This window comes from Octodon degus, unplaced genomic scaffold (genome assembly GCF_000260255.1).
Source record: "Octodon degus isolate 3935 unplaced genomic scaffold, OctDeg1.0 scaffold00045, whole genome shotgun sequence".
In the NCBI taxonomy this organism is placed as follows: domain Eukaryota; kingdom Metazoa; phylum Chordata; class Mammalia; order Rodentia; family Octodontidae; genus Octodon; species Octodon degus.
Genome location: NW_004524621.1, coordinates 1,824,150 through 1,849,519, shown reverse-complemented (window position 1 = coordinate 1,849,519; position 25,370 = coordinate 1,824,150). Strand labels below are relative to the sequence as shown.

The following is a 25,370-nucleotide window of genomic DNA, read 5'->3' as shown; positions in this document are numbered from 1 at the left end:
GCACCCCAGGGGCAGGGCCGGCACAGCACGCCTGGGGATCGAGCCCTTGGCCCCTGCATCTGCTTGCAGGCACTTTAATCCACTAAGCTATTTAGCTGGCCTGTTATCATGGATGAACTTTTAAAAACACTACACTAAATAAATTAAACCAGACTGAAAAAAGGACACACATTGTCTGATTCCACTTACATGAGGTCCCAAGGATGACTTTGTCATATTCTTAGAAACAGAAGGTAGGACCTCGGTTGCCAGGGACTAGGAAAGTGATCAATGTGAGTTAGTGTTTACTGGGGGCAGAGTTTAAATGTGGACAGATAAAAAAGTTTTAGGGATGGATGGTAGAGGTGGTTGCACAACAGTGGGCGTGTGCTCAGTGCCACTGAACTGCGCCCTTGGCCTGTGCCTTGGCCTCTGCCAAACTGGAGCCCTGCACTCCATCAGGGGGAGTGGTGTGCAGGAGCGGGGAGGACACCAAGGCCTGGGGCCTGGGATAACTCAGGTCAGCTCTTCTTGAGAGAAACAACAGAGTGTGCACAGGGTTGGGTGGTTTGCGAGAAGGGGCTAAAGAGTGGCTTTTCCTCCTGCAGGTTTTACTCAGCCTGTTTTAAATCATTCTCTCTTCAACTGTGAGGTTCTTCTGGTCCTGTAATCTGTCCTACCAAGGGCTGGAAGGATGAGATTCCCTGGCTGCTGTGTTGTCTGCCAGTTCCCTCCTGGTCCCTGGACAGAACCAGAACCAAAACAAGCAGCATCCTGGAAGGGCACTCTGGGCCTCAGCACTACTGTCTCAGGGGGAAGTTCAACTCCTATAAACTGGACCTCCTTGTCTGGTTCAAGGCGGGGTCCCCGCATCCATCTGGCTGGCACATAGAAGGAGCTCAATAAATTCCTGATGAATGAATCAATCAATCATTAAAGAAGAAGAAGAAAAAGCCTACCCAGCACACACTCCTTGAAAATTGCAGACTGTACTGTGTCATCTTTTACCTGGCATGGAGGTTCGAGATAATAGAGAACTTTTGTAGATCAAAATGATAAAGCATATACATTTTGAATACTTTTAAAACTATGGAGAAAATATACAAATACATAAACTACATATTAAAATATAATATACACACTATTATACAAATCTGTTATGTACATGGCTTATACATTTTTGTTGTTTATTGAGGCAGAGTCTTGCTAAGCAGCCCAGGCTGGTCTTGAACTCACTATGTAGCCCAGGCTGGCCTTGAACACACAGTGATTCTCCTGCCTCAGCCTTCCAAGTGCTGGAGTTACAGGTGTGGGTCACCATGCCTGGCTTGTACGTTGTACATTTATATATTATACAGAATGCACATTATTTAACACCAAGAGAGATGAAAGCATACACCTGTCACGGGATCCTCAGGCTTGTGCTTTGTGGGATACAGGGACCATTGAGCTGGCAGCCATCTGTTTGTGGGACCAGGATGGGTACCCTGAGGTGGGCTGGCTTGTGGAGCACTTGGCTTTATATTCAGAGTGCTCTTTCTGTGCAGCTCTGCTGTGGCTTTAACTGCTCCTCCAGCAGCTTCCACAGCCGGCTCCGGGAAGCCTTTAGTCTGTGGCCCTCTGTGCTCCTCTAAAAGACTCAGTGTCCCAGGACAGTCACCCTCCTGTGCATGGCAGCCCTGGAGGTAGGGCCCTGGGGCCCTGAGGCTGCTAAGAGTCTGCTTTGTGCATGCAGCTACTCCCACCTCATCCCCTGGTTGCTGCACACTAACTGGCCAGAGCCTTCCCGGCCTCACCTGGCTGCCTTGTGTTTCTGCCTGTGCCACCACTGCCAGGGCTGCTCTGTCCCCTCATCTTTCCCCAGGTCCTGCCCCATAGCCACCTGTATCCCCCTGCTCCAGGTCTCACCTCAGTATGAACATCTTGGAACAAGGCAGGGTCTCTACTTTCCCATTCCCCCAAACCTGATGAATCAGAATCTGCTTAGTAATGAGACCTCGAGTGATTCACATCTGCCCCAATGCTCAAAAAGCACTGACAGCGACTCCCATTCAAGCTGAAGTGTTCAGCTCATGTTCACCTCCTCCAGAGAAGTCTCAACCTTCATGGAACCCACCAAGGACTGCAGGAAAAGCAAGAGAGGCAGCCCCAGCTCCAGTCATGTGCACTTGTCATATTTTAGAGCAGCTGGAGCTCAGAGTCACTTGTTATGCAGAGTCACTGTGTGTTCTGGTGCAGGAGACGTGATGCCTCTTGGAAACCCAGGTGAGGGACATTGTACGGGCTCAGGTTGCATGAGCATCCAGGCTGCAAATGGCCACCTGCCAGGGACCTTGCCTGTACCTGCCTGGCGTCCCCCCCTTGCAGGGCTGCCTGATAGGCTGGGTCAAATGGTACTGAGGGCCACAGGGAAGTCCAGGAGATACAGGACGGGCCCAGTTTTCTTCTATAGAACAGGCTTCTTGGTGTACCCTGATAGCAGGCTAGTGGGGTAGATAAAACTGCTGGGGTCCTGCAGATTTGATCTACAAATCCAATTGGGAGGACCTGAGAATCATAGATGAGATGTTGATTTCTCAGGATGATGAAAGAGTAGCTTCATCCTGAGAGATCAAAGTCTCTACAGCCTTCTTGACAATCACCTTAGACAGAGGCAAAAGATGGGCTCCAGCTCTGGGGAGATGTCCACACAGCCAGGCATCACGCCCATGCGGGCTTGGAGCCCCGCATGCCTCTGGCTGGGGTCTGATCAAGCACAAGAGATGGAGGCCATAGAAGGACCTTCTGGTCTCACTGCAGGGACTTCCCTGCACAAGCATTTCTACTTTGGCAAAAAAAAAAAAAAAAAAAAAAGACCCAGCAAACCCAACTCCCAGGGTGATGCAGAGGTATCAATGAGATGACAGAGGAAAGTGAGCTTTGGAAATGGAGCTGCCTTTCGCAATTGCTAATTACCTGCCTGCGTTGCAATAAAAAATAATCTCTCCCAACAGCAAAGGGGTGGAGTTTACCAGCAAACTCGAAGGCAGTTTCCCCCTGTGAGCTTTGGTGGCAGTGACTACAACTGGCACATCATCTCTTTGACTTGAGGCTCAATTTTTATTTCCCACCTCTGCTGTCTACTCTGTGACCCACCCAGGTTCTCTCTGGGCCACAAGCACTCATGAACCCAGGCCGCACAAACACACATGCATGTGCTCAGCGTGTCCTACATCTGAAGAAGACAAAACTAGAGACATGGAAACACGTGACAAGAGTCTGATGTGGCAATCCTGGGATGTTCTGCCATCTGATCATGACTTGGGGAGGCAGGGAGGGGCCTCTGAGCACACAGAACAGAGGCCGTGTCAATTCCAGTTGCGAAGATGTCGTCACAGAAGCGTGACCAAAAATGGTCTTTCCCTTACTGTTAGATTTCGAGCAAGCTCGCATGTTTGAACCCCGCCCACGAGTTACACAATACTTACACAACTGGGGGTTTCCCCAGCGTTGCTTTTGGTCTCACTCTTCTGCTTTTCTTTCTATAGAAAAGACAGATTAACATCTGGCCCCGATTGCGGGATTCTTGCTTCGGTTCAAACCAAATGAGCTGCCACCAGTTGCAGAACACAAGGCCTTCGTATGCTTTGGAGAGGAAGTTCAAGGGTAATTTGAAAGTCAAACCAGGGGCCATTGTCTCTGTCCTGTGGGAGGAGGAACTAGAAGCTTGGGGGAGGGGCTGGGGGAGCCCCTGAGTAACATTTATAATGACTTAACCCAGACTGTGTTTTAGTTCGTTTTTCCACTGCTACTACAAAGTATCACACACTGAGAAATTTGTAAAAATATATATATATTTTTCCCAGGTCTTGAGGTGGAGAAGTGCAGTGTCAAGTTTCCAGCATTTGGGGAGGACCATTTTGCTTGTTCATTATAAAGAGCAGATGTGCAAAAGACCATGTATGGAATAGAACAAATTGGGTCAAAAGAATGTTCTTCTTTTCAGGAGCCCTCTCCTGTGATAACAAGCCCACTCCCATGAGCATTCATTCCTAAGCAGGTCCTGGTCACCTCTCTACACTGTCAAGACAGCAATTAAGTTTCAACCTGGCTGTGGATGGGGCATCCAAGCATGCAAATTGTTGGTGAGCACCACTGCCCTATCACTGACCTCTGTCTCAGGGTACTCATCCTGGAAAGCTAGATGGGCTGTCAGGAACCCTATTTTCCTTGCCGACCCCTGGCTCAACTCACCTTGCCCAGAGCGTTGCAGTTGTGATGTCCATGTTGGTCTCCCAGCTGATTGACTGCACACCATGTTGTACCAGGAACAGCTTGACCCACCCACAGCCACCCTGGGACTCCTTTTATGGAGGGAAATGGAAACAGAAGCTAATATGCCCCATGCCGAGGCCATGGCAGGCCATGGCAGAGGGGTTGAGGGTGACCGCCCAAGCTGGCTCTAAAGCTCAGAAACCCTGCTGACCTGCTTACCATTCCCAAGGAGGGTACAAAGCAGCTGGTTACACTGCTATTTTCAGCCCTTAGTCCCATCACCAAGGTAGCTGGTGGCTCTGCAGAGGGAAGAGAGCAAGATCTGGTGTGGGTCTGCTGTTTCTTACTCACCAGGGAAAACAGCTGGGCAGTGGAACATAGCTACCAGATCTTGCATGAGCTCAGGTTTGAGTTTGAGAAAAATGACTCCTCTAGGTACTTAATTTTCCTTCCCTCATTTTTTTGAATAAACTTTTTTAAAAAAATGTGACAAGAAATTCAGATCAGTCACAAGTGCAAAAAAAAAAAAAAATCTCAATTGATCCTATCTTTACAAATGAGTAAATACTATCATAAAAGTAATTATTGATTCTTTATTGGCAGCAATAGAGTTGGGTTGTATAGCCACAATGTAAGAGCAAGTTGATTAATTTTTATGTAATTGGATAAACATTACAATTTTTTAGGGGGGCAGAAAGTAGTATTTATAAAATGATTTAAATTCAGCTTTGTCTGCAAGTCTCTTCTTTGGTGCCTCTCCTGGCTATATCATTCTTTAAAGTGCAAGATGGTTCTTGGGAGAGACATGGTATGGCCATGATTTGGATCTTAAAGAACACCCCAAAAGCTTGCCCCTGGCCTTTGCTTCTATCGAGCCAATGAAACCATCAGGAGGTTGTGCCTAGAGTGTCATCTTCAGATCAGCGTGCCACTGAGTGGGTCTGTCATTCTGGCCCCTTCCTTTCTTGTTTGCTTCTTGGCCATGAAGTGAACAGTTTTGCTGCACCATGAGCTCACAGTATAAGGCGCTACCTGCCCACAGCCCAAAACAATGGAATGGAACCTCCAAACAACAAACCTTTCCTCATTGTAAATTGGTGACCTCAGATATTTGTTACAGTGGCAGAAAGCTGACTAATAGCATACATTAAACAGACAACTGTATGTCAAGGTAATGTAACTGTGAACTGTCAGAAATGTGGTAAAACACATGTTTTCCCTAAAAATTGCTTACAATAGGCGTGGAGTGTTGAAAGGGACAAAAAGAGAAGGACGGTAAGAAAAGAACTTTGAAGACATCCACTTCATTCTGTGTAAAGGAACCTTGTCTCCGTCATGCAGAAGAGTAAACAGTACTTTTTTGCTTTGAATAAAAACACATCTTCCTTAAAAGTTATGGAAAAGTAAGACTCAAAGTGCTGACACTGGATGAGAGAAAGCCAGAGCTAATTTTCTCATACTTCAGGGTCTATCTCCTGTATTTTGAGTGAGACACTCTCCTTTCATGGTTGTCAAAATATGCTAGTTTCTGAGACCCTTTGACAGCCATCTCCAGATTAAAGCTATTTGCAATGACAGTAATTGATTTACCTTTTTTTCTATGTTGACATTGGCACTGTTTGTGTAAAGTCAATGGTAAGTCAGACTGCTGGTGCCTTAACAGAAACCGGGCAAAAGCATTAAATCATGTTCTTCACTGCCTTGTACTTGCTTAGGAAGTAAATACAAAAAGGGAAAGACCAATCCCCCTCAAGGATTTCTTTGATGAAGCAGTAAAAATTAACTTAAAGAGCACAAGCCTTTTTAGTTTCTGTGTAATAAAATGGAAAACCTGCTGTATACAACTGTCTGAAGGAAATGTAGCTGTGTGTTGAGTTGCCAGCTGAACTAGCCCCTTTATTTGTGAACATCATTTTCACCTGAGAGGACAACTAACAAATGATGTCTATTTGGCAAATTTTGTCTTGGCATTTGGCAGGTTAGTTCTCAGAAATAAATAAAAAAGCCTGTCACTTTCAATAAACAATTCAGGGAGAACATCTTGGCAATGATAAAATCTGAACTTTCGAGTAAAAATGTGAGTTCTTGAAAGTTTGTATCTGTCACTGCTAGCTTCAGTTTCCATGTGCTTTTGGAATAAAATTGGCGATGATATTAACTACTGATCATTTGATAGTCTGCTGAAATGTGTCATCAGTTTGTAGCAATAGTTTCCAAATGACCAACAAATAGTGTGACAAAATCACTGGTAAAAGCCATCTAAAATGTAAGACAGAGCAACTGAATTTAGTGCAGCATGGAAAGTTTGCTATGTTTTCATATTTTATTGCAATAAAGGTTTAAGAAATCACCATAATTTTTGGCATTATATAAAAGATTAACCACTATCGTGCGATACACTATTAAACACTCCCATTTCAACTGTTTATCTGTTAGACCAAACTTTTTCACACGCTCTTATCCAATTATGTCAGAAGAAACTGAATGCAGAAACAAGCAGAAGCATTCAGCTCTTTTATTAAAGAAAATGTTAATAAGGTTTACAAACACCTGAAAGAGAATACCTTGCTTAAAATCTAAGATTTGTTTTAATATTTAACATGGCAACTTTCTGATGGTACTGGGGATTGAACCCAGGGCCTCTCTCAAGTTAGACAAAGGTTCTGCCCCTGAGCTCCACTTCTAGCCCCTCATCTACCCTTCTTGGGTATATCCAGTGGCTGGCTGGTCAGTTAACAACCAGGGCCCTGCAGGGAGAGGAAGCAGTTTCGCCGCTGTGTTTGCTGATCTCTGTGGAGTGAATACTCTCATCACCTGGAGCTGGGATGTGTGGCAGCCATATAGAGTCCTCACGGATTCAGAAGTGTTAAGAACCCAGAGAACCACCGCCGGTCTTTATCTGTCACCTCCCCAGTGGCAGCACTCTAGTGGAGGGACACAGAAAGCACACCCATGCTCACACCCCATGTGCTCATCTGCCTCACAGAACACCCCAATCTCTTCTGTTACTTCTGCCAGAGACAAGTCCCTCTTTTGCCATCCTTTCTTAAATGAACTTTGCATCTGAAGGAGCACACTACTGGGATTCTTGGGGCACCAGATAAACACTAGACACCCCATGACACACAGTGAGGGGCAGTGTAGGGCGCGCAGTTAAAATCCTCTCCACCTCCTCCATTTCAGGAGTGGAGAAGAATGGAGACTGTTATGAGGTGATGTTTACATAAACCAAATATTTTATTGTTCCAGAAAGGCCAGATTACAAAATATTTTATACTTCAGATCAGTCCCTCGCCATGCCAAAGGCTCCCAGGGACTCACGTTCCCAAAGCCATGAGGCTGCAGTACATTAAACTGCTATTTTGGCTGATAAAAGCCAGCCCCAAACCAGCAACTTAAAGTGGTTCAAACTCATATAAATTGAGCTGATGGCTATACTTTCTTTTGGCAGCAAGATGTTCCCGTCACATGTCTGTTTATATTATAAACAGATGTCCCAGTGATAAATAGGTCCCACTTGGAAAAAACAGCCTGTGCTGAACTGTGCTGGCAAGCGCTGCTTCTGGACACGTAGGCCAAGTCGTTCCAGGCTGGCTGTGCTGTGCCCAGGTTGCCCTGGACCCAATCCACAATCTCATCACAGGACGACTCTGAGTCTTCGGAGATGTCCAAAGCCAGTTTGCCAGGAAGTAGTAAAGTCTGTCCCACTTGGAAGTCAGAGCAACTTGACCTTTTGAACAGGCCAGAGCTACACGGTGGACTTTGGTGCTCCGGAGCTTCTTCTCTAGATTGAAACCTTTTCCTCCAGGGGAGCACTAGGAATTCTTGCCTGTCTGGCTTTCTCTGTGCCTCTGGGTGTTGTGTCCAGGAAAACTGGGAAGAAAAACAAAACCCAAGCCCTAAAAACAGCTTCTGGCTGAAGACACAGAGCAGAAAGCAGAGCATGCTATCCAGATGGCCCAAGCCATGCCTCGCTCACTCAGGTCCAGGGTTTGACAGCGACCCCTCCCCGCCCAGAGCCCGCTCTGTCCAACACTCTGAACTTTACACGGAGCAGAGATAAAAATAAAGCTTTCATACAAATTACATTTTTTCCCCCAGTGAATTACTTTTGCAGTAAAAATAGCTGCTACATAAATCCCTCCTGATCTCTGAAAAGGAGTCGCGTATTTTCAAAAATAGTATTCTTATTTTAATCACAGAGTAATGTGAAGCCCAGAAAGGAAACGGCTGGCCAGGGCGAGGTGAGCTGTCGGGGAAACCACGGTTAACACCAAAAAATAAAAGACATCTGTGTACAAACTGATTGAAAGGCATGCAGAAAAGTGGAAAACATATGCCATTTGTCAAGAAAAATACTGCTTTATAGCTTTTACTTTACAATTCAAGGAGAAAACAGGGAGGCCAGGCATCCTCCCCACTCCAAGATAATAACATTAAGTTTCTTTTTTTAAAAAGCCCCCAAATGTACAAAGTACTTGCCAGATAATAACCAAGGCAAAACAAAAACAAACAAAAAAACAACAAAAGAGCAAAAATCCAGGGTCGACCCCTGTGGACCTTATTCCTATAGGTATATTATATGAAAATATCACACTTTACAACACTCTTAGGCTGCACTGGCAGATTAAATCTTTGTAAAATGCCACTCGTGTGCTGTTGAAAAATGGAATAAAATAGTGGATGTCTGCATTCTTATTTCAAATAGTTATATAATTATTTTAAATTACAATATACAATTTCTGTTAAATAGAACGGTATGAGGATTCTAATAGCAATAATAAGATTACAATAATATGTACAAACTTCTGAAATGGCATCTCTGGTTTCCTTCCCTCCCCCCGCATCCCTCTCCGACAGAGACGGTTTGCGCGTTTATTGCTCCTCCTTACAAAAGTCCAAAATCCGTTAGTGAAGGGTTGTCTGTCTGTGACACGCTCCCTCCTCGGAGACTCTCAAGCAGTCAGAACCACCCTGCCGTGTGGCACGGCGTGGCCTGGGCAGATGCAGGCCGGCTTCTGGAGCCCTCAAGACCGCTGCCACACAACAGTGGCACCGCCCGCCTGCAGACTCCAGAGTCGAGAAGCAGAGTCTGTTGCCGCGAGGGGCACGGCCTCGACAGAGGCACGCTCTGGATGAAAAAAGGCCACTGCTTCTCGGCAACTTTCCGGGACGCCTTTCAGGGGTCCTTGAAGCAGCCGGTCTGGACGGGCTTCCCACTCAGGGTCCCCCGGGCCTAGGGTGGGCTCAGGGAAGTCCAGGGACCTCAGTCTTCCGTGTCGGGTTGGACTCCCAGGATGGCATGGAGCTCCTCCGGTGTGAACCCCAGCAAGTTCTGCAGGTCGCAGACGAAGCGGTACACGTAGCGCTTGCCCGATGTCTTGTGGATGATGTTCTTGTCGTAATAGTAGCGTAAGCCCCGGCTAAGCTTCTCGTAGTTCATCTTGGGCTTATTTTTCCTCTTTCCCCACCGGCGGGCCACCTTTAGGGGACACAAAAGAAGAGTGAAATTCATCACACCAACAGCAAAGGGCCCCCAGTTGTGACCTGTGCACCCTAAAGTGCATGAGTCCCACCACAGAAGGCCTGGGGGGCTCTGTTGGTCTTCTAATACACAAGGGACACAGGGTCCTTCCTTGGCTATTTCTCTGCACAGTGAGGCCCCAACTTCCTGGCCTAGCTCTATCTCAGCAAAGCCTTCTGGGCTCTGAGAGTTTAGAGGCAGGAAGCTCTGAGGTGGGGTCAGGCTGGTGCCACCCACCTCCATGTTCCTGTTCTAACCACTGAAGTCATCAGCTGCTGAGAAGCATTCTGAGCCCTATCACACACTCATTCCCCAGTGTTGGGACAAAGGAGGTAACCAATCATGCTCCTCAAGGCCAGGAACCAAGGGCTCCTTTGGCAGCATCCTGGCAGGGCTGAGGTCACTTCTGTCCCTGGCTTCTTGTGATTCAACCCTCTAAGCCACTGGGGGCCACTGCAAGACTCAACTGCCCCAGTGACAAGGACAGATTTGCTAGGGAAGGCACTTTCAGATGGCCATGGGAGGACCTTGGCTCATAGCTGCCTACTGACCAGACACAGACCAAGAAGGGGAGTCTGCACAAGGTCCACGGACAGAGGGGATCAAGAGGTCCCACAGCCACCAACCATGCAACCCATCCTATCTCCTGGTTCTAGTGAATGGCATCTGAACCCACGGTGACAAATAGGGCATGGGCCATACCTCATCAGGGTCAGCAAGCTTAAACTCCCATCCATCTCCTGTCCAGCTAATGAACGACTGGCAAGACTTGTCGGAGAGTAATTCCAGGAGAAACTGCCACAGCTGGATGGGTCCACTTCCTAGAAGGGGGAGAGGGACATGATGACATATTTCCATGGCTTCCAGACAAAAAGGTTCAGACCACCCTAGTGACATGAGCAGACTTGGCACGCAGAGCCAACTCGGAGCGAGCGCGGTTGCTGAAGACAGAAGGGAGGGGCAGTCTAAACACTTCCGTGGGATGAGGCGGACCCTGAGGGCTGGGGACAGCCCCTGAGGATGAGGCAGAGCCTGAGCAGGAATCCTCGAGCCTACTGCTGCACCAGATGTTCTTCCCTGGATTCTGGCTGGGCCGCCAGCTCTTGACACTGCTGTTCCTCATCCTGAGTTTGTTTCCTCACAGAAAAGCCTTGAAGGTTTACATCTAGAAAGTCCCAAAGGAGGGAGAGAATGGGACAGAGGTACTGGGTCTTAGAACGCTGCAGTGTGGGCAAACTGCTCCATGTGTGTGGGACATGGTTTATTCAACACTGATTGCCACACCACCTGTCCGCCTTTTTCCTGAATTACTACTTAGAATCACATTCTCAGGAGGAATATTGTCCTGGACACCTGCTCATCAGTGTGAGGAACAGAAACACCCTGATCTTCTGATCCAACGTCCAGCTTCTTTCCACCAAAGAGCTACTTCCCAAAATGCTTTGGGATAGCCCAGGATGGTGGTGTATGGCTCCATTCCCAGCACTCTGGGGGGCAGAGGCAGGAGGGATGCAAGCTAAAAGCCAGCCTGGGCAGTTAAGTGACTCAGAGAGACCCTGCCTCAAAATAAACAGGAAAATGGCTGGGGATGTAGCTCAGGGCAAAGTCCTGTGTTCAGTCTCCACACACAAAGGTTTCATGTGCGTCTGGAACCAGACACAGCTTGGTAACCCATGCATCCCCTGAGAGCTGTCTGAGGTGGTTTTCCCATCTGAAGAATGGGCTCACGGTCGGATCATGGGTCCCAGACCCAGGTAACTATAGGAGCTGGCAGCCAACAAATGGTAATTAACTTTCCTATTAAAATGGAAAACACCAACGCTATGGCTCTTTATTTTCTTACCAGGCCCAGAACTCCTGGGTATGAGAAGTACTGGGGGTTCATGTATTCTTTACTTTTAACACATTTAAGTAGCTGTTTGTTTTCAATGATTAAAATGTGTGCCCACATATCCTCATTTTCATCTACGGTACTGTGTATTTGTAGGTAGACTTTTTGAAAAAAATCTGTGGTGGCTCTATATGGGCAAACTATGAAAACAAAAGCACATTTAAGGACACAAAAGGCATTTCATATTTCTGCTCTAGTACTATTTGGTTCCAAGGACAGTTTTAGTATTTGTCCTCCCCTGCCTAGAATAGCTCTCACCCTAACCTGAGAGGCCATAGGTAAACAGTGCCAGGGACCTGGGCTGGTCTGGCTGCCCCTCCCGGGCGAGTTTACATTCCTGGAGCGCCTGCAGTGGTGAGTCAGGCGAAGACTCTGCAGCCGCCCACCCCCTTTTCCTCTCCCTCCTCCTCCTGGTCTTCCACCTCTTCCCCCAGCACTGCAGGTGGAAAGCCAGGCAGCTGGTTGTATCCACCCCTCATCCAAGCTCTGGGTACAGGCCATTCCAGCTAGGTGGCTTTGCCACAATCCAGGAACACCACGCGCCAGGCAAAAGCAGCTGCGGGGTGTCAACATGACATACTTTGCCGAGACACACGGGGCGCGCAAAGTGACTGAGGGGCTGTCACACACACCTGTGAAGCCGGCCAGCACCGCTGCAGGGATGACGGGTTTGCCTTGCTCCACTGGGTCACTGCGCTCCTGGATGTAGTCCTTGAAGGACATGGTTGGTTTGCCAAGGCACAGGGACTGGCTGCAGTCGTCCTCGAAGCTCTCGAAGGAAGGCACGCGCTGCACGTCCAGCAGGGATGACTGGCTGTTCCACGAGCGCAGCAGCGAGTCTGAGCTCTCAAAGCTGTCCCCCCCGTTCTCAGGCGAGTCGTGGTCTTTGGGCTTTCCTGGAAGGACAGGGCAGCACATGCAGTGACTCCCGAGGGATGCGGGAAGGGTCCAGAGCCAGGAAGTAATCATCCAGGCTGGTCCTCAGCACAACCACCCCTGGTCTGGCCAGTCACACACTCTCCCCATGTAGAATCAATAGACCCCTCAAGAGGTTCTTCAGCTCCTGTGCCTAGGCCTTGGGACAAATATACAAATCACAACTTCTTTCAACAGAAGAATGGATAGGATGTGTTCTCAACAGTGGAATATTACACTGCAATGATGAAACAGATGGCCATGACGTGCACAGGGCTCAGATATAATGAAAGACAAATGCGAAAGAAGGTATCTTAGATGATTTCATTTCTATGAAGTTTAAGAACAGTAAAAAATAATCCATGATGATAAAATGTCAATGGTTCCCTTTTTGGGTGACAATGCAAGAGGCTTGGGAAAGACATAAAGCAATTTTCTGGGTGCTAAAACTTTTCTGTCTCCATTTTGATGGTAGTCACAAAGGTGTCAAAACACACACAAAGGACTGGGGAGATGGCTGTGGCATAAGTGCCTGCCTGGCAAGCTCAAGGTTCTGAGTTTGATCTCCAGTACAAAAAAAAAAAAAAAAAAAAACAAACCAAAAACTTAGGAAAAACAAAACAAAAAACCATGTGCAAGTCCATCTAATTGTGTAGGCTGAGATTTGTGCACTGTGCATATTTTAAGTCCCCTTAAAAACAAGTCTGTCATGTCGATAGGTCTGCATGCAATTTCCCACTGGGCAAGGAGTTCAGCTGCAAGAGCAGGGACTGTGTCTAGCTTACTGGATGCCTGCACTATCTGGACCAGCGCCTGAAATTTGCCAGCAGAAGATGCTTGCTGGAAGCTCACTTAGCCCAAGGACCCTGCCCGGATGCTTTTACTCAAGAGCCTGCATTTCAGGATCCACCCCACCACATTGCTGAAAGATAGCCCTCTTCTTACCAGAACTGTTGGTGAGCAAATTCAAGTTGCTGCTGGGGAAGTCCTGGCCAACAGAACAGTAGCTGACGCTAACGGTGTTGAGTCGGGACTTGGGAAACATCTGAAAGTCCTGTTCGGAGCTCAGCACCCTGGGTGCCACAGAAGATGGACATATGCTGTCAAGGAGGCTGCCCTTGGGGTAGCTCTGGGTCTGCATTCCATATGCAGCCTGCTCCACACCAAAACCTAGGGCAAAGAGATTGCATAGTGTTGTTGTTAAGCCAGGGTGGCAGGGACAATGAGCTGCATAGCAGGTCCTGAGCAGGGCCCACAAGCGACCACCCATACCTGATCCCAGGGTGGCAGCCCCAACTCCCAAGTGCGGAGCACACTGCTGACCACTTTCCACACACTGTTTGCCACCTCTGTGTGTCATGCTATACTCTGGTGACAGCATCCACCAGCTCTCTACTTGGCTTCCTACTCCACAAACCGCCCAGCCCAGCATTGAGCCAAGCAGAGATAATGACAGCCACTTACGCAATGTGAAATTTTCTAATAGTGACACTTAAAAAGCAAGAAACACACTAATTGTTCATCTTCATTGACCTAATGTGTCAAGTATCACTTCAAGATGTAAACACTATTTGTAAATCACCAAGGAGGTGTTTTGAAATCTGTGTTTCATACTAAGACTTCCAGATCTGTGAGTTTTATATTCCCTATACATCTCAAAGAGGAGCAACCCTATTTTTGCAGCTTGGCACCCACATGTGGCCACCATCTGGGAGACAGGGCAGGTCTAGACTGTCCCTGGGAAGGTTCCAGCAGAGGCCAGGCACCTACCAAACTCACCTAAGGTGTTGTTGTTAATCCACTGGGGAACTGAGTTGAGGTGTGCGTTTTCTTCATACTGATCTTCTGTCTTTTCTTGGTTTTCTGAAAAACAAACACAGGAGGCCTAAGACATCAAATTCAAGTCAAAGCTCCACAGGGAAGATGCTACTGCCCAGACTCTTGCCATATGGGTAACCTTGAGGGGCTATGCAGCATGATTCTCATTTCATCCGATGGTGTTGTGTGGGACTATATATTTTTTCATAACTAGAGTCTCCCAAAATCAATGAAATCTTTGGCAAAGTTCAATTTTCTGCTGTCAAACTGGAAAGATCCAGACCAAGTATTTCATTCATTCTTATTGTATTAAAAAATAGTTAAAACAGTTATGAAGAAACATCTGTCCAGGGGCTGGGGCCATAGGATTAATAAAGTGACTTGTTTCTGATCCGTGAGGATTCTGGTACGCAGCTTCGAGCCTGAATGTTTGCCCATGGTGAGGGGACCTGTGTGCCCATGAACTTTGAAAGATAGAGGTTTACATTTACTAGGAACACGATCACACATACACACACACACACACACACTCATAAACCCAAACACACGCAAAACCATGAACTGGGGTAATAATAATACAAGCTAAGACTGGCCAAATGAGCAGGTTCGCTGGCAACTTTCCAGTTAAGACCTGTCCAAGTTCATAGAACACTGGGGATCTTTAAGAGTAAGATTTCCATGCCCTGAGAAATCAGAACTAAAAGGTGCTGGTGATTCAAGTCCAGGTCTACTTGAGATTCTGAGTCTATGGCAGATGTTGGAACACAATGTGCTTAAGCACAGTAAGTCAGGAATTTTACCTCCAATTCAACAGAGGTGCTTACTTTTCTTAGAACATTTAATTGAAACAATCCCTTCTCTAATTTCTTTTAAAACTCAAACATATCCTAAACATTCTCCTAAACATTCCAGTCCTAAATCAAGACTGTCTGTATTTGGTGAGATCTGTGTCGATGGGTTGTTGGTTTCCATGTAAGAGCCCAGTGGGTAAACAGGTATCAATTACTTCCCTGTTTAAATAGCTAGCACTCTACTCTTCCCCACTAAAATTCTCTGTTGGATTCCTTTAGGTCTTAGTAGAACTCAAGAGTTTATCTGCAAAAGACTCCCTTTCATTAAAGCTGACTTATCTCTTTTGGCTGCGTCGGATGAGCTCCTCACTCACAGGAATTCTTGCTGCCTGCCCTACATACCCAGGCCACTTGGGCCACCACAACAGGTCGCCGGCAGCAGCAAACCATTCAGTGACTCAGGCTCCTGCCTCGAGCTGTGCCCAATGCCACCGACACAGGGCGCACACTCACCTCCAGGCAAAGAGCACCTCATCATCACCACCGCGTACTGACTCAAATGGGGCGTTCAGGGCCACCCCAAGGCTGAAGAAGGCCCATGTCCCCAGTGTCGTCCCCCATGGTGCCGGAGCCAGGCACCCAGCACTACCTTTGATCATCTGCTCCAGATGCTCCCAGAGGATGTCGCCCACGAAGTCAGGCGCCAGCTCCAGGAAACGCTCCTTGCCGAGGTTGCACAGAACCTGGCCGTTCATGCCGAACCGCTGCAGGTTCACGTCCACCAGGCTGAATTCGTTGGTGGCCCACAGAAGCCACTGGCACACTTGCTGCTCATCCCATAGCCAGGGGTCTGCCAGGAAGGAAGAAGAGAGGGCCCGTGGGTGAAGGCGAGGAGAGGCAGGAGACCGGAGCACCACCCCGACAAGGCCCAATTTAACATGCTGGCTGAAGGGGGCAGTGAACTCAGCTGACACGCAGACTGGCTTGGGGTTCTGCATGACGTTCTCTTTATAATTGCTAAACAGCAGCACTGACACCAGGTCCAGATCCAACCCGAAGTCAAACCCCCAGTCCAACCCGGGCAGGAAGCCAGCACTTACTCTTAGGGATGCCGAGCCTCCGCCGCTCCTTCTGGAAACCGCTGAAGGTGGCTTTTAAGGCCTGGCTCATCACAGCCTTGCTGCAGGGGGTCAGCAGAGGCAGCTCACAGTTGGCAGCGTCTGGAAATAAACCAGGGGACAGGAGTAAGTCAAGGGACAGCAGTGATGGGCACTTTTGAGAGAAAGCTTAGCTTGCAGTCAAGAATGATTCTGACCTCAAATCTTAACATAATTTTTTTCTTTTCTTTTTGTTTGTCTGAGACAGATTCTTGCTATGTAGTTCAGGCTGGCCTTGAATTCAACTTCTGAGTGCTGAGATTACAGGTGTGCACCTTCCTGCCTAGCAACATGATTTCTTAAGAGTAGAAATACAGGGCTGCGGATGTAGCTCAGCGGCAGAGCACTTGCCTGGGATGTGAGAGGCCCTGGGCTAGGTCCCCAGCGCCTCAATAAAACAACACGCATTTACAACATATAAAGACATAAACAAAATTGTTTTAGTCAGGACTGAGAAATCATGCGATGTTTCAGAACTACCTATGTGGATAGAATCTGCAATGAAATCCAAGCTTATTCTATTTTGTAGAGCTTCAGAAAGCAGAGATGTACAGGTAAAATTTTTAACTACTGCCTATTTTAGAATTTTAGACCAGAACGCAAATTGCGGCTTTTGCTCAAACAGCTTAAAAAGGATTGCCAATGGGAAATTTGGAAGTTATGTCTATTAAATAAGCTGTGGGCAAAGGGACCCAGACATCATACCCGAAGCTCTGCAAAGTAGCTGCTCTTTCAAGTTTTCGGAGAAACAATTTTCTCTGGCTGCATTCAGAAATTTGAAAAATGAGACACGATTGCTCACCCGGCATTACACTTATGCAAGCCCAGGTATTTTGATTAATGCTCTTGGCTGTATTTTTTTCTAGCACCTACTTCATATGGCAAAGCAATCTCTGAAATGTTTCCAACCAAAAACTCTACCAAACTGCAGAGACATTATCTAACACGCTCTTCCCTTGAAAAAGAATAATGACCTTAAGAGAGAACTGTAGACAGAGATAAAGATGGGTAAGAATATGTTGGCTCAAAACTGAGGGAGATGATTTCATATATAGGAACCCAGAATGGAAAGCCGGCGTCCAGGGTTTTAAGTCTGTTTGGCAGAGTACACCAGGGAAGGGAGGACATCATTATCTGGTGCTGAAAACACCCCTAAGGAGCAGCTCAGGGGCTCCCCTGCAGTGCAGAATTGGATCTCATGGGGTGCCGTTTGGCACACGGGAGTAAAGACATCAGAATTGCTAAGTCTACTCAAAGACCAAGGGCCTTTGCGCCCTTTTCATAGCGAGGATTCAGCGTGTGGACATCCCTTGCTTAGGAACCTGGTCTCTTTATTAACTGAACTACTTAGGGAAACTGGGCACCGTTCATCAAGGCTGGGGAACAAATTACCATGAGAAATGGAATCCAAGCCTGTTGGCACTTCTTGGAGCGTTTGCTCTTCATTTAGAGAGGGGAAAATAGCAAACAGAGACCCATCAAAGGTGTCAAAGGCTGGCTGGCGCTGCAGAAACAGAAGGAAAACGAGAAACAATAAGGAACTGATTTAATCACCTATTTTAAAAGTGGGTAATCTCACGACACACCCTGACTGAGCTGGCAACTATAAAGCAGCACAGTATTCACCACCAGTATTGGAAACAGACTTCCTAAGAAGGTCGAAGTGACCCACACGATTCCATTGTTCTCTGAATTATTTAACCTCACAGGGTCAGAATGACTGGGAATTTCAGTGGCCTGATCAACTTAATAAATTAAATAAATCTGAAAAATAACAGAATCTTAGCACCATACTGAGAGGAAGCTTGGAATCCCCTGTTGCAAATACCTGCTATTCTAATTCACAGGAGAAATATTTAATCAGGCTGGGTATAGGGAACTACTAATCTGCGACAGGTACAGTTGGTGTGACACAGTAAAGCAAAAGGCAAAGTACTGAACACAAATCAAAACTCCAAAGTGAAAAGCCTTTCTTTTGGAAGCATTTGCTTTGAAATATTTACCATGAAACAATTTAAGTGAAACTGGGGACATTCTTCCTTATCCATTCCAATGGTTTAGAAAACATTTTAATATGTGAAAAAATTCCTTGAGTTTTCACTTTATATAAATAAAGGGTATTACAAGGAACCCCTCCATCTATTCACCAAGAGCAATGATTTCTAAAGGAAACAGGTTTAAAGTTAAACTTTCTACAGTTGAAGAGAAACACACAGCACAAAGATGAAACTGCCGATGGCTGCTAGTCTCATATAATATTTGTGGGGAAAAAAAACAGCCTTCTGTGGAAGACACATTGCTAAAACAGAACGTGTTCATTCATTATTGCTTCACTTGTGGAGGAAAAACAACGATGGTTCCATTTTTCCAACATAATGTGGAAATCCCATGTTATGTGTAATACAATGACCCATCTGTTGAGTCATCAATTTAAAAATGTGCAACACATTTACAAATAAAATCAGTGTGCTTTCTTTTAGAAACGCAGAACAGTGAATGACGCATTATGAAAGAGAGGCCGCAGAAGCTGGGGCCCAGCCCAGCCCTGTCCTAATGCCTGCGCTCTATCTAAGGAGGAAAACCTAACCAACGCAGGGCAATATGCTCATGCAGGCCTATACTCTTATCACAGGGCTTGGTTTGGCAAAACATCCAGTAGATGTTAAAAATTCCCACTAGTGCTGCCCACACAACCAAGCGCCTTTCCGGATTTCAAGTTCTTTTTTTAAAATCAGGAAGCCAAACAACAATACAAACCCCTGTTTCCTATTTCAACGCATAAAATTTTGGCGATGACTGTTTCTTCTTCGAATCCAGGCATCACAAGAGCCATCATCAAATTCTTCTAATTAACAGAAGGATTTTCTTTGGGGTAAGGTTTCAACATAATAGTCCTAATTTCTTAGGCCATTAACCACTTGATCAAATCAAAGCAGAAAACTCACTGAAGTTTGCTGATCTCAGAATAAAAATATACTTGTGGCCAATTTTGGTGTGTGTATGTGGGGGGCTATTATCAAAAAAATAGCTTCAATAAGGACTGATTAAGAGGAAAAGGTGGAGGAGATCCAGCACCAGAAAGTCACATCCAAGCTAAGTTTTAAGGAGAATGATCCTAAATTACTTCTGCTGGAACAACACTCTGACCACACAACTCTCAAAAACTATCAGAGTCTGCTGTCACATCTGCAGAAAGCAAATAGGAAATCACCAGTGTGTGTGCGGGAAGAATGTTTCTGAAAGGAATTATGACAGAAGCGACAGGAGATGTGTTAGGCAGTGCAGATCCGGCTCTTTCATCTTTCATCCAGTTTCTTGGTCTACATAAACAGGCCTGCTGTTCTCTATGAGGTTAGGAAAGGCTCCTTAAACCCCACAGGTGTCACTTAGCCCCTTTGAGAGCGGGCAGCAGCTTCTTTCAAGCACTTGCATTTCACTTCATCTGTGGCCTTCTCTATCTACAAAATCTCAAACTGGACAGAAAGGCCATAGAAACAGCCCCTCCAGCTATTTCACTGATAATCACAAGATCTGTCTTTTCATTTGGATAGAGTCAGACATAAAAGGCTTCATTATTTCTGAATTAAATGGTTTCCTATCTTGAAAGACATGTAGAACCTACATCAAGATATCCATTATACAGACCAGAAAACTGAGGCCCAGAGAAAGTAAGCACAGTCCTGAGTCACATGGCCAGGAAATTAAAAGGCGGGGGCGAAATCAATTTCCTGGGACCCCACTCAATATTTTTCCTGCAGAGATGGAGTATTTCCAATTTGTAAAAAAAGAAAAAGAGAAAAGATTCACTCACTTACCTTGAGTGTCCCTCGAAAACCATTAGCCACAGGAGCTACCTGGTCCATGTTCTTCAGTCCAAAATCATTCATCTTGAAAGAGAAGAGGAAGTCCAGTGTCAGAGAGGCAATAAGTTAGTCATAAGCATATTTTCAACAAGTCCCCAATAATGGCTGGATGGGAGTTCGACAGATGACAGGTCATCACAGCCAGATGCTGGAATGCGTTTCTAAAAGGATTTTTTCAGGGATTTGAGGAAAGAAGAGCTCAAGCACAACAGGGATGAGCTATTTAGGTATTTAAATAATAATGCTGATACACCACCAAATTTCAATTTGATAGGAGACTCCAGATTAAACCACTGCTTGCTTTCTGGCTGGCCAGTCAGAAACCCCCTCCCTGGGTCAGAAGGTGAGGGTGTCCTGCTTTCCATTAGTTTCCGCAGCATGGCAGCCAAGGTAAGGGCTTGGGGACACAAACAGGGCAGTGGGCCACCTCAAGCCTGCACAGGACACGCTGTGCTCCACCTAGGATCAGATCCAGGCAAGCCTGCCCTGCCAGGAGAGGTCCCAGAATGTCCTCCTCTTCTCTCTTTCCCTCTAACAGGCAAGAAAGCACACTCAGAAGAGGGGCAGTGAGTGGGAGACCTTACGACCAAACTCCTCTTATGAGTTTGTGATCTTTGGTTCTGTGTGTTGCTTGGCCGTGCGTTTCTTCAAGAGCAAGTAATTCCAAGCACAAATTCGCCCACTGGGTTTCAACAGTCGAGGCTTACACAGAGCTGTGCAGACCAATATGATGGCTGCCAGGCACTGAGAAACTGGCTGTGCTCTGAGAGCAGGACACTCATGAGATACCCAGGCTTTGGCAGAAAAATGGAAAACTGACTCAATTATGTGTTTCTGCACTGCATGCTTACATAACAGTTTGAATACAGCAGGTTAACCAAAATCAATTTCACCTGTCGTGCTATTTTTAACATGCTTGGTAGAAAATTTAAAAGCATACATGTGGCATGCAGTCAGATACTGCTGTACAGGACCGAACAGTTCTTGGGGCCCTAATCTGTACCTGTTCAGTCATGCAAATTGAGCAGGCAGAAAGGCACTGCCATAATACTGCCAGATGGCTAAATAAAACCATTGAGGAACTAACACTCCACAAATGAGCAGGGCAAGCACTGTGAAGGTAGCTTTTACCTTGAGCCCTCAGTGCAGCTTGGGGTTCTCCAAAGTGCCCACCTTCCCTCTTCTCTGGGTGCACCCACCTGTCACAGCCCAGAACCCAACCCTAATCACTGTGCAGTTGATGGGGCACACTGGAGACAGCAAACAGCACAGTCCATGAAAACAATGTATTTTGTGTTTGTGTTTCCCTATCTTCTCTTTATGGTCAGCATTCATAGCCAAACCACTGCCTTAAAGACCCAACCCCTAACCCAACACACACACACACACACACACACACACACACACACACACACACACTTGAATGAAACAAGACAGGGCAGCAAGAATCCTAGAGAAGGCTGGAAAGGCTCAGAGTTGCAGGTATGCTTACCGTGGCCCCAGGCTGAGGAGTGTTAAGTCACAGTCTTATTCCAGGGAGAGGAAGGGACGTCCTGGCTCTCAAGTGGCAACACTGGCCACTCAAAATCTCCATTTGTTACATTATGCCCCCACAACCATACGGGAATCAATATTTATTGTCAAGGAAGGCTGCCAGGACTCTACGCCTGGTCACCAAGGGCCAAGCCGTGTGCTGAGGGACCTTAAGTCCCTATTGCCTAGAACCTCCTGCATTCCTGAGATGGGGATGCCACAGCACCCTAACATGAGGCCACTGAGGTCAGCACCTGGGTGGAGGTGACGGTACAGCTCCAGACTACCCCACATCCTGACACAGGGCACACGAGTATTATTAAGAATACTGAAGGCCAAGTCCTTCACTACCACGTGAAAGTCTATGTTATCTACCCAGGTGAAGTCAGTCCAGTCACCTGTTGATTAAACAAATAAGCCTCAAACAGAAAAACTCAATAGGACACACAAATTAAAACACACACACACACACACACACACCCCACCACCACCAACAAAAACAGCGAAAACAACAGCACAGACACCAGGAAGGTTGGAATCATCCATCCAGAGCTTGATGGGGTGGCACTTTTTGGTCACTTAGTTTGTCAGATGCTTGTCGACTTAATTCTATGTTTTTTTAGCATCTGAGATGGAAGGCAAAGATGGGAGAGCTTTCCCGCTTTTGTGTACAAATAGAGAGAAGGCGGCATACCACTCCCACATAACGAGCTGTAATTACCAACTACACAACAGAATTCTTTTGTTGTGGAGCTATTAATGAGTTTTGTACAACCCATGTAGAATTAAAGAGCTCTACTAAATGGTTTCAGGCAGACACACAAATCATCAAATTTAAGTTCACTTAATTCTACTCTACTGGGCTCATTAACTAGGTGAACTGGTCAAGTTTTTTCACACAAGTCGATTTCAAGTTTGGGTTCTTTTGTGCTATAGGACTAATCTTTGCTTTTGAGCAGAACGACAAGAAAAAAAAAATGGCAGAAATGTAAGCAACTGAGAATGCTGCATTTTAAAACAAGGAAAATTTGCCTGACAACAATATTCTTATTGGAACAAGAAATCCCTTATGTAAGATCAGAGCACAGGTTTGTTTGTAGGTAAATTTGGGGAAAAAAAAATCTAAACCATGACACACTTTTGAAGGTTGGCTTGCTCGTCGTCTTGAAAGCCATCAGTTTAGAAAGATGAGTGACTAATCCCAGAAAAGGGGGGTTGATTGTCTTCCCCTGGGTCGCACACGATATTACTCGCAATTTTAATAAAGCTTAATGTGGAGATTTCTCCCACGATCGGCAGATAAGAGAGGGCGCTTCCATTGTGCAGAACAAACGCTATCTCTTCCCCGGTGAATTAACATAAATTACTCTAATTTCCAAGAATGCTCGCTTCTTTACTTTGTAAATAAGCAGCAATTCAACTATTTCAGACTACCCTAAAAATCCAGTACCAGCTAACCTAAGTCTCATGTGCTTAAAATTAAAAGGTGAAAGATTTACACGATCTGAAGAGAAACTAGAGTATATGTACTTAAAATTAAAAAATAAAAAAACAAGAAATTTAAAATAAAAACCCAAACACACAAAGGCAAATGGTCAAATTTTCCTTTCATTTAAATGCTCTAAAGAGAAAGAATGTAAGGGCCGCGGAGTGCAGGCACCCGGCTCTGAAGGTGCCCCGTGCCCAGAGGCCCCTGCCGGACCGGGATGTGGCCAAGCAGGTGACAGAGGACCTGCAGTCTCCCAGGCGCCTTTCCAGCAAGTCACCCCAACCCAGGGCCACCTCGGACACCCTCTCGTGACTCTCTGTAGTGAAATTAGTCCTCTAGGGCGCGCCCTGGGACCCCCACCAGGCCCGCGATTCTTTCCAAAAAACAAAAGCGCCCCCACACCGCCCGCGTCCGGCCACCCGCGCAGCACAGCCCCACGCGTGATCGAGACCGCCACCCCCAGGGCCACCAGGAAAGAGGCCCAAGCGGAGATCACACGCGCGACCCGAGTTCCCGGGGCGATCCACGGCCTCTGATCCCGGCTGCCGTGGGATCGCGCCCAGGGATCGGCCCTGGAGCGCCGCGCCCGCCCGCTGGGGGTCCCCGCCAGCGCGCACTCTCCTGGCGGCTCTTACCTCGCCGCGGGGCAAGGCCGGCGGCCAGCGGTGGAGCTTGGGTTGTGTTCTCGGTAGCGCAGCGGGAGGCGAGCACGGGCGAGGATCGGGATCGGGGATCGAGGCCGGGGCTGGGCGCAGATTCGCTGGGCCACTCCGCCCTCGGCGCCGCGGTGGAGGAAGTAATCAGCCCGGCCCCTTCGCGGCGCTCTCTTCAGAAGCGGGGTAGGGCCGGGAGGCGACGCGGGGAGGAGGAGAGAGACGGGCAGGGGAGGGGCGAGGGGCGGGGAGCGGAGGAGGAGCGGCGCCCGGCGCGCAGGGGCGAGGCGCGGGCTGTGGGACTGCGGGGGCGGCCGTTTCAGCGCCGGGGCGGGGAGGAAGCGGGACCTTCCGGCCCACCCGGCCCCGGGCCTTGTCCCGGCTCTGTCCCTGGGCTGTCTGTGCCTGCTCCCGGGGCCTGGGAACGCGGAGCCTCCAGGTCGGCCGGACGCTTGTTCGATTCCACAGGAACTAGGCCTGTGATTCCTGGAGCTCAAGGGAAGCAGGGTTTGGGCCTCCAGGTGTCATTGGATTTCTAGTCCTGCTGTCGTGCAAAGGACCTAGAGCTGAGGTCAGGAAAAGTGCAGAATGACCACTGCAGGGAGCCCGCCAAGTCTAGCCAGGGAGGCCAAGCTGCCTGCCCTGGTAGCCCTTTGCCACGGCTCCAAGTGCGTGGCGCCCCCTAGAGCTGAGTGCCCGCGAGGCGTCATCCTGATTCCACAAGGCCTTGGCTTTCCCACTTTCCACAGGAGGGAAGTGAACCGCGCCATAAGTAACCCAACAGGTCCTCTAAATGGCCAACTCAGGAATAAAACCCGAGTTCAGCTACTTTGGTCAGAAGGACCAGCCATGCAGTGGTTTCTTCCCGTGTTTTATTAGAAGGTGCTTGAGTCTGCGGCTGGAAACTAGTGCTTTTCCTATTTAGACTCCTCACAGGCTTAATATTAAGCAAGAGAGTTTAGATTTCTCACGTGGACATGAAGCAGAACAACCTTACATAGGCAAGGCCACGGGACCGAAGGTTGGTACATTCAGGAGCTGCTATACTGGGCAGGGGGAGAAGGGCTCAGTTTCTCTGGTACCTAGAGTTCCCGGTTTCCATAGCAACCCGGGATCAGCGCTTATCGTTGGTTGATTGAGGTCCTGTTGCACTTCCATGTTTCTCCCGTGGGAGGGTGTCCAGGTGTCAGGTGCATGGGTCAAGGCAGCGTCTACACAGCTAAAACAACCAAGCCCTAAAGGAAATGCTATTTTTTGGAGGAGAGTGAATCAATTCTGAAAGCTTCTCAGTGTATACTCAGGCCTTGATCAGAGAACCCAGAAAGGTCAAGAAGGAGCTCCATAAATGGAATAGAGATCCATAGTATGTTGCCATGGTGATGTGAAAGAAGTGTATGTATGCCGGTTTTTCTTTTCTTTCTTTCTTTTTTTTTTTTTTTTTTTTTTTTTTTTTTTTGCCATAGCAGAAAATCCTGACTCTTCAGGAGTGCAGTTCCAGTTATC

General features: G+C 47.3%; 1 protein-coding gene across 1 annotated transcript; it reads right to left on the bottom strand.

The window, feature by feature from the left end:
- Positions 1–7,446: 7,446 nt before the first annotated feature.
- Ets2 (ETS proto-oncogene 2, transcription factor) lies at positions 7,447–24,025 on the bottom strand. Its single transcript, XM_004631766.2, has 10 exons — positions 23,850–24,025; positions 20,145–20,216; positions 17,722–17,833; positions 16,273–16,392; positions 15,822–16,022; positions 14,343–14,426; positions 13,509–13,733; positions 12,281–12,544; positions 10,460–10,578; positions 7,447–9,715 (listed from the first exon to the last, which is right to left on the bottom strand). Exons 2-10 carry the CDS (start codon positions 20,214–20,216, stop codon positions 9,500–9,502), a joined length of 1,413 nt encoding a protein of 470 aa, XP_004631823.1. The 5' UTR covers positions 23,850–24,025; the 3' UTR covers positions 7,447–9,499.
- Positions 24,026–25,370: the final 1,345 nt, after the last annotated feature.